Source organism: Sinocyclocheilus rhinocerous, unplaced genomic scaffold (genome assembly GCF_001515625.1).
Source record: "Sinocyclocheilus rhinocerous isolate Xijiao unplaced genomic scaffold, SAMN03320098_v1.1 scaffold697, whole genome shotgun sequence".
NCBI lineage: Eukaryota > Metazoa > Chordata > Actinopteri > Cypriniformes > Cyprinidae > Sinocyclocheilus > Sinocyclocheilus rhinocerous.
In genome coordinates this window covers 1,918,799-1,937,928 of record NW_015664033.1, presented here as the reverse complement: position 1 = coordinate 1,937,928, position 19,130 = coordinate 1,918,799, and the positions used below count along the sequence as shown (strand labels likewise).

Below are 19,130 nucleotides of genomic sequence, written 5' to 3'. Positions count from 1 at the left end.
CATATTTTTTAAAATACTATAATAGTATATATTGCTATTACAGCTATTACCACACATTTTCTTTGGAAGAGAAAATATTTAACATAACTAAACTAAGATTAATATTTAATAGAAAATTTTATATATTACATTTAAAATAAATATTAAATAACAAATATATTATTTAAAACGTAAAATTGTAAACAATACATTGACAACAATAATTATTTTTAACTATTTTAACATTTTATTTATTTTATTTTATGTATTATTATTGAATATACATTTAAAATGTGGAAAATCAAAAATGTAAAATCTGAAATTTAAATGAATAAAACAGACACATTTATATTTTTTGGTCTTGAGGCCAGAAAAAAAATCCTTACTGTTGAGCTCTGACCTACCTTCCATTTATTAAAAAGGAAACAGCAGTTAAGCGATTCTATGTGATTTTGATACGAATACACACTTAATTTATTCTTAAAGATAATTTAGTCTCAACTATCTAATGGCACCATCAGTTTTAAAGTGTTTAATGGACGTATTGAAGTTACTCACCTGATCCCAGCTAATCTCTTTCAGCTCCTTGTGTGCGGAGGTGATAGCATGATAGGAGAGAGGTGAGGAAGAGGAGATAAGGAACGCAGCAGAGGGGCAGCAGGAAAGACACATAGATGGACAGGAAGAGGAAAGAAGAATGAAGAGGGAAAGCAGGAAGAGAGGTACAAAGGGAGGAACAGTTTGTTAGTGACCGGGTCATTAGTTGGAAGTAGTTCACACTGAAACAGAAAAAAGAGGGAAAGTTGAGGATGTTCAACGCTACAGCCTAGCCGGACACACAGAGAGGGAGAGAGAAAGAGAGAGACGCATCAACACATGTCCGGTCACTCCACTCTCTCCTCGTGCCGCCTCTCATACTGTGGGGGGTGGGGGGTGGGGGGGCACGACAGTCTACTTAATACAGAAGTATTCACAAAATTACTATCAGTTCCAATAAAGTATCACATCAAAAACGGTCAGAAGTGCTGTCATTGGTGGATAAGAGGTTTTGTCAATATCCATTCTTTAAATCTATTCTAGTAGTTGATGGCTTCAACACACATTATTTGGATCTGTTACATGTTCTTTTCCCAAACTAGTAATCTAGTCAGGCATCAACAAATACTGACATAACACAAAAAGTGTGGCTACTAACTGGTTTGGTTGCTGCGGTCAGGGACTCCATCTCAGCATGTGTCATCCACACGTTACTGGTTGACTGTGGTAAGAAAAGAAAACAATCAGAATTACTGTTTATTAGTATTAGGTTGGGTAGGGTGGAAATGTCTATGATCACACTGAAAATCAGGGATTCAAACTCTAATGTTTAATAAATACAACAAAGTAATTTTATGATATAAAAAGAATAAAAAATATTCATGATGCTGTACTCTTTCTAGGCCACTAATTACAAGTAAATAAAGTACATTTGTGATACTGATCATGTGACTTTTTTGATCATTCTTTAATCAAGTTGGAGAATATGAGTTCCCTTTCAGTCGGTCACTCTCGATGTCACGTCGGATTACCGACTAATTGGGATCTCTCTTAGAGAGACTAATCTACTTCGAGTGTAAACTAAACGAGCCAATGCACATTGGCATGCGATTATTGCATCCAGCTGCTGCTGATCACAGCGTGAGTATAAGTAGGCAGCAGATGCAGCGCATATTCAGCTTTTCGCTTCGGAGCCGAGCGGTTCTATCGTTCTGCTCCTGACCTTCTACGGTAGTAAAAACTACAGTCAAGCACGCTCTTCGTGGGCTCTCGTGCTGGTGGTACGGCGCTTCAGCGGCGGTGGTTTTTCCATGTCGAGTGGGTTACACACAACAGGCTGCACTACCCCCTGTGTGTGTTGCAGACGGCCATCTCCCCTGTGCGCTTCAGCACACTAAAAGAGCAATTTCCATCTAAAAGAGCTTCACGGGTGGAACGTCTTTTTAAAGACGCGTCTTTTTAAAGATGTCATACCATCCGTGTGTTTCTGGGTGCGGTCGTTACCTGGCACCGGGTGATGGTCACGATCGCTGCCTCTCGTGCCTGGGCATGAAGCACGCTGAGGTGGCTTTCGTGGATGACTCATGCTCCCAGTGCGGGGGTATGACCATCTCGGAGTTGCGGACCAGACTCCGTTACCTGCAAGGGGGCGGAGTGCCCGTGCCACTGCCTAGATCTGGGGTTCCCTCTGGTGGCAGCCGGGGGCGGTCATCCACGAAAGCCACCTCAGCGTGCTTCATGCCCAGGCACGAGAGGCAGCGATCGTGACCATCACCCGGCGCCAGGTAACGACCGCACCCAGAAACACACGGATGGTACGACATCTTTAAAAAGACGCGTTTTTAAAAAGACGTTCCACCCGTGAAGCTCTTTTAGTATGGAAATAGCTCTTTTAGCGTGCTGAAGCGCACAGGGGAGATGGCCGTCTGCAACACACACAGGGGTAGTGCAGCCTGTTGTGTGCAACCCACTCGACACGGGAAACCACCACCGCTGAAGCGCCGTACCGCCAACACGAAGAGCTCTCCAAGAGCGCGCTGAACTCGTTCAGTCTTCTTCTCTCAGTAGAGTAGTCAGGAGCAGAACGATGTGATCGCTCGGCTCCGAAGCGAAAAGCTGAATATGCGCTGCATCTGCTGCCTACTTATACTCACGCTGTGATCAGCAGCAGCTGGATGCAATAATCGCATGCCAATGTGCATTGGCTCGTTTAGTTTACACTCGAAGTAGATTGGTCTCTCTAAGCGAGATCCCAATTCGTCGGTCATCCGACGTGATGTCTCCATTCCCTCCTTCAGGGAACGAGGGTTACCATACGTAACCAAGACGTTCATACAGCTCAAATGCTGCTGTTAATAAAACAAAAATGTAAAAAAAACATTAGTGCTGTCACAATGATTAATCGCGATAAATCGCATCCAAAATTTTGTTTACATACTATATGTATGTGTACTGTGCATATTTATTATGTATATATAAACACACACACATACAGTATATATTTTGAAAATATTTACATGTATATATATTTAGATTCTTATATTTTATATTATATATAAATGTATTTAATATATAAACATAACTTATTTTTCTTAAATATATACATGCATGTGTTTGTATTTATATATACATAAATATACACAATACACACATATATTATGTGAACAAAAACTTTTATTTTGGACGCGATTAATCGTTTGACAGCACTAAAAAAAAAAATTACATTTTGACATTTACACTACCTTTCAAAAGTCTGAGGTTAGTAGTATTTTTCTTTTTTATAGAAATTAATACTTTCATTCAGCAAAGGACATATTAAACAGGAAAGACAGCAAAGATTTTTACATTGGTGTAAAAAATTGTTTCAAATAAATGTTACTATTTTTTTTACTTTTTAATATATTAAAATGAAAACAGTTATTTTAAAATGATATTTCAGAATATTACTGTTTTTTACTGTATTTTTGATGTAAATGCAGCCTTGGTGAGCATGGACTTCTTTCAAAACCATTTAAAAATCTTACTGACCCCAAACATTTGAACGGTAGTGTATGGTCATTCTTCATTTTAACTTTTCACCTAATTGTTTTGCTGATAACATAATGTGTAATAAATCTAAATTAAATAAAATGATAAACAGAGGTATTTTAATTGTGATCTCCGATTTTTGGACCCCACTGTATAATTATTAAAGAATCCTCTTCTTTTATGTCGCATTTAGCATATGTATGTGTGTGTGTGTGGTCAGGGACACCATCTCCTGAATGGCCAGTCTCAGTTTGAGGCGGTGCAGAGGGTTACTGATGCCGATCTCTGGATGGATCTCTGTGTCTGACAGGTTAGCCATGATGGCTCCACTCTTCACGTTAGCACGACAGGCTGCCACGTACCATGCCGGCATGCCCACCCACAGCTGAAAGAGACAGATAGGTGACCTTTAGGAAAGCACAAAACAAAACAAAAAAGTGCTAACAGGAAGCGCCTTTTCTTAGGACATCAAAGTTACAGAGAATGTAAGTAGACATATTTTTAAACATAATAGCACCTATCAATGTAAAACTAATCAAGCCCCTTTCTATCCATTGCAACGCTCAGATATGGAGTCATACTTCCAGCCAGGAGACAACAGTGGGTCCATCCCAAGATGCAAAGGGTAGCCCCTGTCGGCATGCCTCCTCCAACAGCTCATGCCTAAAAGAAAGGGAGAGAAGTGTATTCAGTACAAAGAATAAGATACAGAGTGAGAAGAAAGACTACACTAGACTGGTTAGAGTAAAATTACTTCTTCTTGCTGCGACGGTCCTTGTCCACCGGACCGGCCATCTTAGTGAGTCCGAGAGGATCTACAGAGCCCAGGTCATCTGAGGGGGTCGAGGCTACAGGAGGCACAGGAAGGTTAAGGGTGGCAGTTAAATGAACAAGACTGAATGAACAGTGGATATTAAACACTTTACTGACCATTAAAGGAACATTAAGATGTTGAAAACAGTTTATCCTGATGCAGTTATCAATACCGCATTGATTACCATTTTTACATTGTTATATAATAATATTTGGTAATTAATTGCATACTACAGATATCGTTTACAGGGCTTGTTTAGAAACCAGATCTGTTTCTTGAGCAGCAAATCAGCATATTAGAATGATATCTGAAGGATCATGTGACACTGAAGACTGGAGTAAAGTAAAGTAAAGAAAATTCAGTTTTGCATCACAGGAATAAATTACAACTTAATATGTGACCCTGGACCACAAAACCAGTCATAAGGGTCAATTTTTTGAAATTGAGATTTATGCATAATCTGAAAGCTGAATAAATATGTTTTCCATTGATGTTAGGATATTAAAGTTGTCCAAATGAAGTTCTTAGCAATGCATATTACTAATCAAAAATTAAGTTTTGATATAATTACAGTAGGAAATTTACAAAATATCTTCATGGAACATGATCTTTACTTAATATCCTAATGATTTTTGGCATAAAAGAAAAATCAATCATTTTGACCCATACAATGTTTTTTTGGCTATTGCTACAAATATACCCCAGTGACTTAAGACTGGTTTTGTGCTCCAGGGTCACATATATTAAAATAGAAAACAGCTATTTTAAATTGTAATAATATTTCACAATAGTACAGTGTTTACAGAATTTTTGATCAAATAAATGCAGCCTTGGCAAGCATAAGAGACTTATTTCAAAAACATGAAAACACCTTACAAAGCACAAGCTTTTAAATGCTAGTGTGCATATATAAAACATACAGTTTTTCTGTTCCAGGAGAATGAACCAAAAATAGAGATGACTCATATTGTACTACACCGATTTTTGTCTAATCAAATGCTCTCTAGAATGAGAATGTCTCTCCCACTAGCGCTAAAGGAAACAACTAGCATGTAGAAAATCATGTTGAATAAAGGTTATTTGTTATTTAAAAAGCAAATGAGCCCTTTGATATGTCCCAAGCAAACAAATGGTTTCATTAGGAACAAGTCAGCAATTTCTTAGGAGCTTTAAGGAATGTTTCCAGATAATTTAAGCATATCCCTCTGATTTTGTGCAGAGCTATTTTTTATTTTGTTGTCAAGCACTTTTTTTGTTTTTAAAGGTATAGTTCACCCAAAAATGAAAATTCTGTCATTGCTCACCCTCATGTCGTTCCAAACCCGTAAGACCTTTGTTCATCTTCAGAACACAAATTAAGATATTTTTGATGAAATCCGAGAGCTTTCTGACCCTGCATAGACAGCAATTCAACTACCACATTCAAGGCCCAGAAAGGTAGTAAGGACATCATTAAAATTCTTCTCCCCCACGAGTCACCCTCTGCCATCAAAAATATCTTAATTTATGTTCCGAAAATGAACGAAGGTCTTCCGGGTTTGGAACAACATGAGGGTGAGTAATTAATGCCAGAATTTAAATTTTTGTGTGAACTATCCCTTTAAGTATTTTTTTTTAAGTTAGACTCACCCAGAGATGCTGACTCACGTCCAGGCTGACCCATTCGGACCTTATCCTTCTTCCCAAAGAGCCGGCCTATGGAAGACTTGATGCTTTTCTTTTTGCTGGCCTTGTGGAGGGAGTCCTGGCTGCTGTTTGAGCTGCTGCCATCAGCTGAGAGACTTGAAATCCACAGAGAGAGACAAGGAAAGGTCACTTAAAAAGGCTGAAGTATGAAGGGAAAGACATTTTGTACAGTGCAATCTCAGTCCTGTGTAAAGATGGATTTAACGCACCTGCGGAACTCGCGACTGTCATCCAACATTGCACCAGGGTGAGTGTGTGTCATCCTGTCCAATCGCAGTGCACGAGGGGTGGGAGGAGGGGTGGAATCCAGAAGGGCCAGGGACCTGTCGTCATCTTTGTTGTTCTGATGGGCAGAATGGAGTCAGCTGTTTGCACGTTTATTCAGTGTGTGATAGCAATGCTTGTGAATAATCACACACACGCTCCTACCTGTCTGTCTGTCTCGCGCGCTGGGGAGTGGGGCAGGCGGGGAGTGGAGTGCCCGGAGCTGGGTGGAGAGGGCGATGCCAGGGTGGAGGATGTGAGGGATGGGGGGATGAAGCTACGGCCTGTGCTGTCCCGCCCCAGAGAGGACGGGGGCACTGGAAGGCCGTCCAGAGCCACGCTGCTGACTCTGCTCTCGATTTCTTCAGCACGAAGCTCTGTGCTCTCCTTCTCTTCCTGAATCAGCCTGAAGAAAATATGAAGGGAGGGTAAGACAACGGCTTCTGTAGGTATCATGAGGCTAAATTCAAGACTTTTTAAAAGTGTGTTCCCACCAAAAATGATATATATAAAGATAACTATACGTATAACTATATTAGCATTAACAATGGACGATACTGTTCTTTTTATTATAAGCTTGCGTTGCAGTTTTGTCATCAACCATTTTAAATGCCTGAGCTCTTTAAAGCAGGATGGATTCTGGTTGGCTGTTAAATTTTTTATTGATCATCAGCTGAAATTGAAAGTGATCCAATGATACCCTTATCCTTATAGCTATGCGGTGGACTTCCCTTTGTTCTAACGATTATTGAAACTTTATAGTTATAGTTATTGTCCTTGGTGTAAAAGGTGTAAACCTTTTCAAAGACCTCCTAAATGGGAATTGCTATCATATTTTTATTTAGCATAATTTAATTTTCCATAATTTTAAATTCCTAGGGAATACACATATGGTAGCAAATGGAAACTTACAAACTCAAGCTCTTCAATGCCACTAATAGAGCATAAAACACAAATTTACCTTAAATCTACTTAAATCCAACAAGAAATCAATCACAAGTGCTGTATTCCCTCATACAACATTAAATATTAATACAAATATGAAAAGGCTCCAATTTCAGGCCTTGAATTGAAAAAAATTTTTTTTTTAAATAAAATACTTTTTTATATTTACAAAATCCTAAGGACAGAGAGAATGAAACAAAGAGAAATAAACCAAATTTTAGGTTGGTAAATGTCCATCAATCTACTAGTTAGTTATTCAGTGCTAACTAGTCTGTTCTAAAAAAAATACACAAGTAAGAGGTTAGTCATTTTGTTTTTGTTTTTTGAAAGACATTAATACTTTTATTCAGCAAGGGTGCATTAAACCGATCAAAAGTAACAGTAAATATTTATATTTCAAATAAATGTAATTCTTTTGAATGTTAGAAGAGCCATGTTTTTTCACAAAAATTTTAAGCAGCATAGCAGCTTTGCCATCACAGGAATACATGACATTTTAAACTACATTTGAATAGATAAATACAGTATTATACATATATAAATATAATTATATTTATGTATATTTATTTATTATGTAGTGTGTAAAACGTCCAATCAGGGTCACGTAAACTCAAAACTAGCAAGGTTTTCTTAAGACTGAGTTCAAGCAATCCACCAACTACTTGATTTTGTAAATACTTTTATGCACTGAGGTTCCCTGCCATATACTCTCCTTATCGAGTGTCCTGCTCTTTCCCATTAACCTCCCTTTCTGAGCGCTCTCCATTTTAAATGTCTTTCCCATTAAGTAAAAGTTTGTTTTTTCAAGCGGTCTCAAGGTCCCTCCGTCTTCAGTAAACTCACTTAATCTCTTTGTTGATGGCCTCCAGCTGCTCCTGCAACATGATAGCGAGAGTCTGCACATCTGTCTGGCCGCTTGGTGAGAGCAGCTCCGATCCAAAGAGCGTCTCGCGATCCTCTTCATCATCAGAACACCTGTCCTCCACGCCGCCCTCGAACCCAGTGCCCAGCAAAGCTCCGTTGTCCCAGTCGCCGTACTGCACATGAGAAAGGTTACTTGTTTAAATCCATATTAAACTATTTTTATTCCTTTATTAGCAGGTTCATACAAAGATGTTCTCACTTTGCTAGCGTCCTCCCTTGCGCCGCCCCAGCGTCCACGATGAGCCCGTCTGACCACGCCTCCTGTGCCTGTGTTTCCATAATGATCTAGGTGAGTGGTGGAGCCAGCAGGAAGTGACCCACCTCCCTGGGAATACCTCAGCTCCAGAGCACTTCCTGGCAGAGACCTAATAGAGACGCAGAGGAGGCCATGGTTACAGTCAATAAAATCCAAACTGCCCCTATTTATGGTCAGTGTTTGCCCACTTTTCACAATGCAAATGATTTCTGATGGTTAAAGTCATCCTGTCCTAAGTTTTTCCCTCAATAAATATTTTATTCCACTCAGAAATAAAAATACTGATCATAAGTTTGCGGTCAGTAAGATTTTGTAATATTTTTCATAATTGTAATGTTAAAGTAAAACAGCAATATTGTGAAATATTATTAGAATTTAAAATAACTTTTCTATTTAAAATTCTATTTCTATAATTTATTCCTGTGATGGCAAAGCTGAATTTTCAGCAGCCTTTACTCCAGTCTTCAGTGTCACATGATCCTTCAGAAATAATTCTAATATGCTGATTTGATGCTTAAGAAAGATTTCTGATTATTATCAATGTTGAAAACAGTTGTGCTGCTCAATATTTTTGTGAAAACCATGATACTTTTTTCAAGGTTCTTTGGTAAAAAGAAAGTTCCAAAGAACAGACTTTATTTGAATATTAATATTTTGTAACATTATAAATAACTTTACTATCACTTTTGAATAATGTAAGTATTAATAGTATTATTAATTTCTTTTAAAAAAAACTTAATGAACCCAAACTTTGAATGTTACATACTGAAGTAAAATTGATTGTGAATGTCTTATCTTATAATGAAGCAGTCACATATTTCATGAAATTAAGATAAATGACTTAAATGAGAAGACAGCAGAAATGGTATGCATCTTACCGTGAGTAAGAGGAACCCGGTCTTCCTCTCAGCTGGTCCAGCTCTAGTTGAATCCTCTCCAGCTCTGCAATCAGTTGATCCTGGGAGGAAAAATATATTAGTATCAGATAATGGAGCCATCTGGACACAGGTCAAGTCAACAGAGCTGTATTTTCTTTTCTTTTTTTACAATAGCATTATAGCTTAAAGACAAACGTACCTTGTTCGCTAAGAGATCATCTTGGATCTTCTTCATGTTAGCGAGTTCCTCAGACAGAGCATTCTGTAACACATTACACCAGATGCTTACATATAAATTCATTCAGTTGTAAGGTTTTTTTTAATCCAAATTAATCTTGTGTGTTCCCTGGGAATCAAACTCATGAAAGTGGCGTGGTTAGTATCATGGTAGGATGGGTCACAATGGAGAAATAGCTGATCAGTCAACCAACTAGTCAGATGAGGTTGGCTAGTTTAAATTATAATAACAATCTCTTTTAGGTTTTGATATGGTTCTGCTTAAATTAGCATACTATCTGAGCGTGCCATATTTAGCTGTTAGCTAGTTTGCATGGCAATACCAGAGGGACATTAGTGGTTTGTAATTTTATGAAGCTACGAGAATACTTTTTGTGCACGAAGAAAACAAAAATAAAGTCTTTATTCAACAATTTCTTCTCTTCCGTGTCAGACTTCAATGCACATTCACGAGAGTACCTCAACACGACCAAAACTAGCCACAGCGCATCCGGGTTCTACGTCAGAACGCAGGCTCCTGCGGCTAGTTTAAAAGCAGAGGAATGCACACGCATGCGTTGTGGTACTCTTATGAACACACGACGAAGTCTGACACGGAAGAGAAGAAATTGTTGAATAAAGTTGTTTCTTTGCACACAAACAGTATTCCCGTAGCTTCATAAAATTCCGGTTGAACCGCTGATGTCACATGGACTATTTTAACAATGTCCTTACTACCTTTCTGGGCCTTGAACGTGGTAGTTGAGTTGCTGTGTATGGAGGGTCAGAAAGCTCTCGGATTTCATCAGAAATATCTTCATTTATGTTCTAAAGATGATTAAAGGTCGTACGAGTTTGGAACGACATGAGGGTGAGTAATTAATGACAGAATTTTCATTTTTGGGTGAACTATCCCTTTAATTCTTAAAAAATAATCAATAATAATAATTAGATTAGATTAGATAAAACAGTAAATAAAAATAATTATTTAAAAATATAAGTAGAAAAAATGTAGGCAATATTTTATAATTTTTCTACGATGTTCTAGACCTAAAAATCATGCTTTTGAAATTTCCTCATATTTACATGACCTTTAGATCCCTGAGCATCATATGTTTTTAAAACAGTATGTTGGGTTAAAAATAGCTTTCCTAACTGTTAAAAATGCGTCTTGAGACTTGCGCTTCTTCATTCTGTTTTTGAACACGCCTTTAGTAAATGGCCTCTTACAAGCACATCCAACTGCGCTCAGAGGAACCAGAAACAGCCTAATTATACTTCCTCGAAACTGATTAGTTAACTACAGTGGTTGTTCAGGCATCCTACAACTAGTAGATTTTGAAAATATATGGTTTGGCACATTCCTAGACCACTCCAGTCTGATGTGTTCTGTTTTCAGGAACGCGTCTTCTGTTTCTGACATTAAGCGCAAATTATGTTTCAGCCATTTATCACGGATTCTCTGATGAGAAATGCATTGAGCATGAAACACCTGCTTTTGTGCTGAAATTATGAGGGAGGACACATAGAGGAAGCCGGGAACTCCTATTAGACACAAACATAATTGAGGCAACATCTGGATTTTTGAGGTAAACATCAAAGACGTGGTGACATGTCAAGGCTATTTTTCTGTTTTCTGGATGTGCATGCAACGTTGTCAAGGAAATCAAATCTGAAATTGTGGAGGATCACACCTTCTCCTCCAGGGCAGCCATTCTCTCCTTCAGGTGCAGCTGCAGTCTCTCATTGGACTCTGACAGAAGCTTGTCCACCGTGTCAGAGAGACGCTTGTTGTGTTCGTCATTCATCCGCTCCCTCTGCCTCGCCTGAAGGAAGGGAGGGAAAAAGAGAGGGAAAAGTCACGGACAGAGAAAGATGGATGATGAATTTTGAGTATATACTTGACTAACAGTCAATAAAAGATATGTGACATTGATGAGAGATTATGCTGTGTGATTTATGCAAGAATAACACTATTTTGATTCTTATTAGTATATTTTGCTCCCACCAGATGGGGATCCGCTACAAGAAATGTGGTTGTTTCTTAGATCAGTTTCTTACAAGCTAGAAGTCAACTTTAAAAATAAATCGACTGTATAAACCACTTGTTTTTACTTTGCTTTTTTTTAGAATATAAAAATGTAAAATGCTAAAAAAAAAAAATTTTTTATTTAAAAATGTGAATGTTTTTGTCACATGTGCTCATATGTATTTATACATCTAGCTGTATAAAGCTAAATTGGTTTCAGAAGCAGCAGATGAGTTGTTTATTGTTATTTTTACCTGTATCTGAAATATACTTAAACATATTAAAATCAACATATTTAACATATTTACTTTTTTATTTCAAAAGAATTACAGGTTGCAGATGTTAGCTAATTTAGAAATTCATAATGAAACGTTTGTGAATCGAGCAAAAAATTATATTTACACTTATATCATACTCAATGTTTCTGCATTCGCATTTTAATTTTGGAATAATCAGTTTTTTAATGTGTTAAAGTCCTTGTGCATCGAGTCCGAAATTCTCATTCCAAATTTTCGCACATTATAAAAAACAAATACAACCTCACGTTGTGTCAGTCACGTTTACACACTGCCTCTGAAACTTTCATCTGTCACAAAAAAATTTGGATCGGGTAAAATTTTCTGTGTTTTTCGTATCTGTTGCAAGCATAGGTATTTGTGCGTGACGAAAATTTCGGACTCTGTGCAAGGACCTTTACTCTAAAAGTCCATTCAAAGTGAAAATACTTCACTACATTTGAGAGTAACATGCTGAACAAATGAAAAAAAACAAGAGGATGAGTCACCCTCTGTAGCTCCTGATTTTTCTCTTCAAGTTGTGCCTCCAACTGTCTCAGTCTCTCCTCAAAGTTGCCATGACGCTCCTCCGCCTAAACAACAGAGTCAGGATAAAATGCATTTGAACTTCATTTGGACCTGTTCTCAATTTGAAACGAGTTAATAGTACAGCACCTCAAACAGATCTGAACCTGACAGCACACACCTTGTTGAGTGCCGCCACCCTCTGGGCGAGCTGAGCCTCGATCTCGGGCAGCGTCTCGGCCCTCTGGAGGGTTTGCTGCAGCTTCTGTTTAGCATCGTCTAGACGCTCCTGGAGCTGCCTGTTCTTCTCTTCACTCTGAGTGACAGAACAATGAGGCCAAACAATACAGAACACCATAATGAACACATTCTCTTCAGGAAAAAATTGTGCTTTGTTTTTGATGGAGACCTGGTGAAAACACAATGGAACTTCTTTTTGTTAGAAATAAACCAAAAGAAAATAATAATGAAATACAATTTTGAACAAAAATCAGGTATTATCTATAACCAGAGATCATTTCGATATGTATGAACAGCAAAGACATGTTACGTAAAACCAACCCGTCCGGACATATCATCACAAAGCTTGGAAACAGATTCTAAATTCTTGTAGCCACAATTACAGACCTCAACCCACAAGCCTTTAAAACAACAAAATAAATTCACTTAGATTTAAATGCAAACAATAATTTAGGTGCAATAAAACTGTCATGTGGTTCCTTTGCTAAGAATGTCTAAATTTGCAGTGCATCTCTATTTACTGTAAATATATCACTATCTCCTATTGCGAGATTTGTTTAACTTAAAGATTTGACGGGAAAAGGTTTTGTACAAATATAAAAATTTGGAATGAATAGCTTTAATCAGATGCAAAAAAGAAAGAAAAAAGGTAGAAAATAAATTTCAAGAAACATTTATCTGTGATAATAAAATAAAATGTTTTTTTTTTTTATCCGTCAGAATATCAGTCAGTTTACATGTCCCTATTCATAACCAATACATTTTAATAGGTTACATAGAATTAAATAAAAATGAAGACTACCCTTCACAAGTTTTTTTTGAAAGAAATTAATACTTTTTATTTAGTAAGGATGAATTGAATTGAAGGTGACAGTAAATACTTTTACATTAGTTAAAAATAAAAGTTGTTCTTTTGAACTTTCTATTTATCAACAAATCCTGAAAAAAATGTAGCATGGTTTCCACAAAAATATTAAGCAGTACGACTGTCTTTAACACAGATTCAAAGAAAAAATATATCTGAGCCCCATAAATATATTCAAATAGAAAATACAGAATATACAGACTTTTGGTCAAATAAATTTAGCCTTGGTGAGCATAAGAGCATTTATTTTATAACCATTTAAAAATCCTACCAACACACAACATTTGAATGTTATTTCAAATTATATTTAATATAAACCTTTAAATTAAAATCATTGAATTAAGCTTTTATCTAAACACAAATATCATGTTTTTACTGTTTATGTTTTTTCCTATGAAAAATAAAATCAAAATTATTTAGCCCCGTAAACCTTGAATATATTTATGGGGGAAAAAATCATAGTTTGATGTTGTGGGTAGCAACAAAAAAAATCTAGGCCTATTTGTTGACCAATAATCTGAATATTGGATGGGCCTATAGTGGCTCTCCATGGTGGTTATAGCCCTGATACCTTGAGGTGTTAAAATGTGAAGGATTTCTTGAAAATTCATTGAAAGAAAAGTCTTGAAATGTTTTTAGATGAAACACCAACAAAACTAAATCTTCAGACGCAAATGGCGCCATACCCTGAGAATAACCCCCAGAGACTCCTGTCGATGAACACGCTGTTAAATGATCCTTCAATAGTTACACCTTTCATGTCTGTCTGTACATGATTTTTCTTTTGTACCTGTCTGTATAAAGACTCTTTGCTGGCAAGCTCGTTCTCCAGCTTGTCTTTGATGTCATGGAGAGAGGTTGCCTCCCTCTGGGCACTGAGGTACCTACAGAGAGAAACACACACGGTGAGGATCTACAGGGCGCTTGAGAAATCAAAACTGCGACTCTATCTGTGTCTTTCCAAAGTGCGGTCAAACCATGCGACAAAACAGCTGTGAGATCTGGTCTAGTTTACCTGCGCTCTAAGGTGGTGATTCTTTCCTCCATGTCCTCTCTTTGACACAGCGCCTGCAGTTGAGGGGGTGGAAAAATGTGAGATAAAAGAGAGAAAACGTCAAAAAGAATAAAAGACAACAACATATGGTTAACTGATTGCAAAGGCACAAACGTACACAAAACGATCACAATCAGACCATTCGGTAACATTATTACAGTCGGGCGTCTGTCTAGAGTGCACCGTAACTGTTTACTTCAAATGGAGCTGACTATAAACAGTTAGTGCGACGCGAAACCAAAAGAGCTGTATCGAATATTACATAATTGCTATGAGGGAGGAAGATGAGGCGATGAAAGACGAGCGTAGCGAAAAGAACGAAAGGCAACGTGTCTTGGGAAATGAGGAAAAAAAACCTTCACTCGCCATTATCGAGACTGTACTTTATGAGTGGAAGCAGATTATAAGCAAAAATCTGCTCAAGGCATCCAACGTAAATAGGACACCAAGCCAGCACGGTAGCTAGCGGCAATTCCGGAAAAGTAGCGAGTCGGTGACATGAAACGGGCACCGCTGCCGAGTAGGCAAGTCTTTGTGTTACCGCTGAAGAATACAGCGTGCTTCTATTATACAGAAAATTAGACTTCTTCCATGAGGAATGTCACATAGACAGCTGATTATTTTGTTGGCAGTTTGATTGATCTCGCTCTAGCTGACAGGCACACCCATCAACAACTAAAGCACTTTACCGGCAATTAATCACTGCATCATGGCAGGAAACCCTTCTAAATGGGAAGGGAGGCGGGATGACAGCAAAACCATGGTTGCGTGACATAGGGCCCTTGATTTTGTTTTGAAGCGCTCTCGATGAGAACTTAACCTCTGACCCACCTCTTTCACGTCCCTCTGAAGCTTCTGATTGGCTTCCTCAGATTTAGCTAATTCCCTCCTGGCGGTAGTGAGCTGCTCCTCGATCTCTCCAACCTGCGCATGGGAGACAAGGCTCAGACGTTAACATGTGCGCACGAATGCATGCAAACACAAAAACGAGCCAATGAAACTTGGATGTGTTCCAGTAGCCGTTTCTCCCTCTGTCGTTTCTTTCTTCTTCTTTTTTTGCAATTGGGGATGCTGCGTACATCCACCAGAGGGCAGCAGAATGTGACACAGTCTTTCGCTCAGCATCTCCTCTCATTCTGTATCTCTATGGCAACCATAGGAATGCCAGGCTAACTGGAACCTTCTCATCCAAAATGTGTCAGTGCTTTGAGTGTGTCATACTGTAGGTCTTCTCCCACCCCGTCTGTCCCGTATTTCCTTCCTGTGTCTGTGAAAATTATATATGTATCACACACAAACACTTATAAGCTCTGTTTCAAAACCCAACTTGCTTCTAAGGCAGTATCCTAACCATCATGAAACCTCATAAGTCACTGATTTAGACACTCCATACAGGCAGGAGCTCTGCGGTTAGCATGTCATAACACGCATGCGCTACCATTCAAATGTTTAGTGTCAATACGTTATTTAAAGAAATGTATATTTTATTCAGCAAGGTCTCAATTGACAAAAATGGTTCCACTTCAGAATAGGGAACACATATTCACTATTAAACGGATAGTTCACCCAAAAATGAAAATTCTGTCATTTATTACTCAGTTATTAAGTCGTTTTCTTTGCACACAAAAAGTATTCTCGTAGCTTCATAAAATTGCGGTTGAACCACTGATGTCACATGGACTATTTTACCGATGTCCTTACTACGCTTCACGAGTTCGCACTTACGTATAATCGGATTTAGCAAATAGTAAGCATATTTGGCGTGCTGTCTTTAAGAAGGGTTCCGAGCTCGGAATATGAAGCATGACAGATGTACAAGCCATTAAAGTCAGGAGTCAGATTTTGTACAGGAAGCTTTTTACCTTCATAATACGGATCACTTTTATTCACTCTGTTAAAACAGAGATACAAAAGATTAATAAGCAGGATCTGGTGAGTGCTGGTAGAATGTGACAGTACTCAGGATGTACAAGGGTATGATATCTGTAAAATCTGGAAAATTAGCAACTGCCCAGAAAGCCTTTAGCAACCTCCCACCAACACCCCAGCAACCATTCAGAACATTTATTTTCTTAATGCATGTTACTGGTCTTACTGTGAATGATTCATCTGTGCATTTTATTTTTTCATGATTTTTTTAAAACCTTGTAATCAAAATGTCATAACTTGCTCTTCCAGTGATATGATTTACTTGACATCTGTAACATATCCATGCTGCAGTCAATCACATTCAGTTCTGCCTCAATTCTGGAATGCAATGGCCACTTTAAATGTTTCATGTTGAAATACAACTCAGTACCCAGTAGCAAATTCAACTGAAACTGCCACTTCATGCTGACTTTAAGTTATATACATTTGTCAATTCACGAGTTACATATAATAGGATTTAGCAAATAGTAAGCATATTTGGCGTGCTGTCTTGAAGGAGGGCTCCGAGCTCAGAATATAGCCCGAACCCAGAGAACTCCCCCCATCCCTAGTATGGGATGAGAATAGTTTAAGAGTGAGGCATTGGGGTGGGGGAGGGTTTGCCGGAAAACTGTCATAGGACAGAGTTGAGTTGGCTGTGTCTATATATACATATCATACTAATTAAGTTGATCAACTAGACGAGCTTCACCTGTGCTGCATTGGTTGATTATCTGATAGTGCTCCTCCCGAAAATTGTTAATAAAACATCATTTCTGGGTTGGGGAAAGTTTCAGTTGCATTGCTGTCAATGGAGGGTCAGAAAGCTCTCAGATTTCATCAAAAATATCTTAAAGGGGTCATATGATGCGATTTCAATTTTTCCTTTCTCTTTGAAGTGATACAAGCTCTTGGTGCATAAAGAAGATCTGTAAAGTTGCAAAGACTAAAGTCTCAAATCCAAAGAGATATTCTTTATAAAAGTTAAGAGTCAGCCACGCCTACCTAAAACGGCTCGTTCTAACACGCCCCCACATGTCTACGTCACGATGTGGGAAGATTTGCATAACGCCGCCCAAATGTTCACGCAAAGAAAGAAGGCGTAACTTTTATTCTCGCTGTAGTTTTGTTGTTGCCGCCGCCATGTCGTAAAGATGCTGTGTGTTTCGTTGTGAATGCGAAACTACTTTGTTTGGTCTTTCAAAAGAGGACGATATCTGCTTCGTCATGCCTGGAGCTGATCCGTGCTGGTCGCTGAGGAAATACTACAACTTTGCGCTGTGGATCGCCGGATCAGTTTTCACCGTGGACGAAGCGGACTCCAGCCCAGAGTTGTCACATGTCCTTCCGGATGCTCCTTCATCAAAATCGCCGGCCGCGCCGTTCTCAAGCCCGCTGCTTCTGCTCACTCTAACCCTCCGGCCGTTCCTCACGCTAGCCCCCGGCCTCTGCTCACTCTAGGCCGCAGTGTGTGACGCTGTGTTTCGTTGTGAAAGCGAAACTACTTTGTTAGAACTAGAAATCAGTGGTTAAGTTGTATTTACAACACTGTTCCAGAACACTTCAACCCAAATATTCAGATGTGTGCAGCACATTTTATGGAGGACCGTTTCCTGATCCTGGGAGAGTAGACTACAATGCCGGCTGTTCTGACTCAAAGACTGTAAGTACGTCTTTTATATTTAAAGAGTTTTTATATTTAATATATTTAAAGCGAGTTTTTGGGCAGTGTAGAGTAGGGCTTGTTGTTTGTAATTTCTCCGATCACAAATGCAGACATGGTTTTATGTTTACGCGGCGCAATGCAACGCAACGCGTAAAAAGACAGTATAAGTCATTATAATCAGTAATTATGTCCCCACTGGATGCAACGAATGCCTCGTTTATAATTTACACCAAATAGACAAAATAATGTTCTTTTCAGCAGCATCATATGACCCCTTTAATTTGTGTTCTGAAGATGAACGAAGATCTTACGGGTTTGGAACGACATGAGGGTGAGTAATTAATGACAGAATTTTCATTTTTGGCTGAACTAACCCTTTAATTAAGCTGCCAATTTGCTGCTTATTAATAGTTAGGAAGGTAGTTTTTAAGTTCAGGTATTTTAAGTTCAGTTTTACGCCCCCCCGTGACGCCATCCGATGTAGTTCGTCTTCGTTATGGTACCATATACAGTTTTGGGTGTTTCATTTTTAATTTTATGAAAGCTTCAAGTGCAGTTAATTATTTGTCATGCAATACATGCAAACAGACGACGACGGATACATATTCTCCAGGAACAGGCCTCCTCTGCCCTTTCATTCGACAACATTTCATTCATGCCCCCACGACAATCTCGGAGGTACTGGATGAGAGTACAAAGTAAGGAATGGTGGGAGAGAACTGTTTTATATATATATATATATATATATATATATATAGTAAAATATAGTATTCATATAGTATTTTAGTATAGTATATGAAAAGCGCTATACAAATAAACTTGAATTGAATTGAATATATATACATATATATATACATATATATATATATACTGTATAAATGAATAATTAAATAATTTAATAATTAAAATAAAATAATACTATATATATATACGCACGTTCCTGCAGAGTTTAGATCCAACCCAAATTAAACACACCTGAACTGGAAAATCAAATCAAGGTGTGACGAGTGGGGGCGGGGCCGAGAGCCGTGGGAACGGAGCG

At 38.3% G+C, this 19,130-nt stretch overlaps 1 protein-coding gene across 1 annotated transcript in view; it reads right to left on the bottom strand.

Moving 5' to 3' along the window:
* The window catches only part of LOC107729434 (liprin-alpha-3-like), a gene marked incomplete at its 5' end in the record, with an annotated part of 56,979 nt that overhangs the window by 12,244 nt on the left and 25,605 nt on the right, over positions 1-19,130 (bottom strand). The window contains 19 exons of the mRNA XM_016539919.1: positions 538-564; positions 1,175-1,237; positions 1,990-2,015; positions 3,754-3,928; positions 4,125-4,206; positions 4,298-4,391; positions 5,987-6,138; positions 6,253-6,386; positions 6,473-6,713; positions 8,096-8,289; positions 8,376-8,541; positions 9,311-9,390; positions 9,510-9,572; positions 11,221-11,352; positions 12,340-12,423; positions 12,537-12,671; positions 14,251-14,344; positions 14,476-14,528; positions 15,346-15,438. Of these exons, the coding sequence (XP_016395405.1) occupies positions 538-564; positions 1,175-1,237; positions 1,990-2,015; positions 3,754-3,928; positions 4,125-4,206; positions 4,298-4,391; positions 5,987-6,138; positions 6,253-6,386; positions 6,473-6,713; positions 8,096-8,289; positions 8,376-8,541; positions 9,311-9,390; positions 9,510-9,572; positions 11,221-11,352; positions 12,340-12,423; positions 12,537-12,671; positions 14,251-14,344; positions 14,476-14,528; positions 15,346-15,438 (2,088 nt within the window). The remainder of the gene's footprint in view (positions 1-537; positions 565-1,174; positions 1,238-1,989; positions 2,016-3,753; positions 3,929-4,124; positions 4,207-4,297; positions 4,392-5,986; positions 6,139-6,252; positions 6,387-6,472; positions 6,714-8,095; positions 8,290-8,375; positions 8,542-9,310; positions 9,391-9,509; positions 9,573-11,220; positions 11,353-12,339; positions 12,424-12,536; positions 12,672-14,250; positions 14,345-14,475; positions 14,529-15,345; positions 15,439-19,130) is intronic.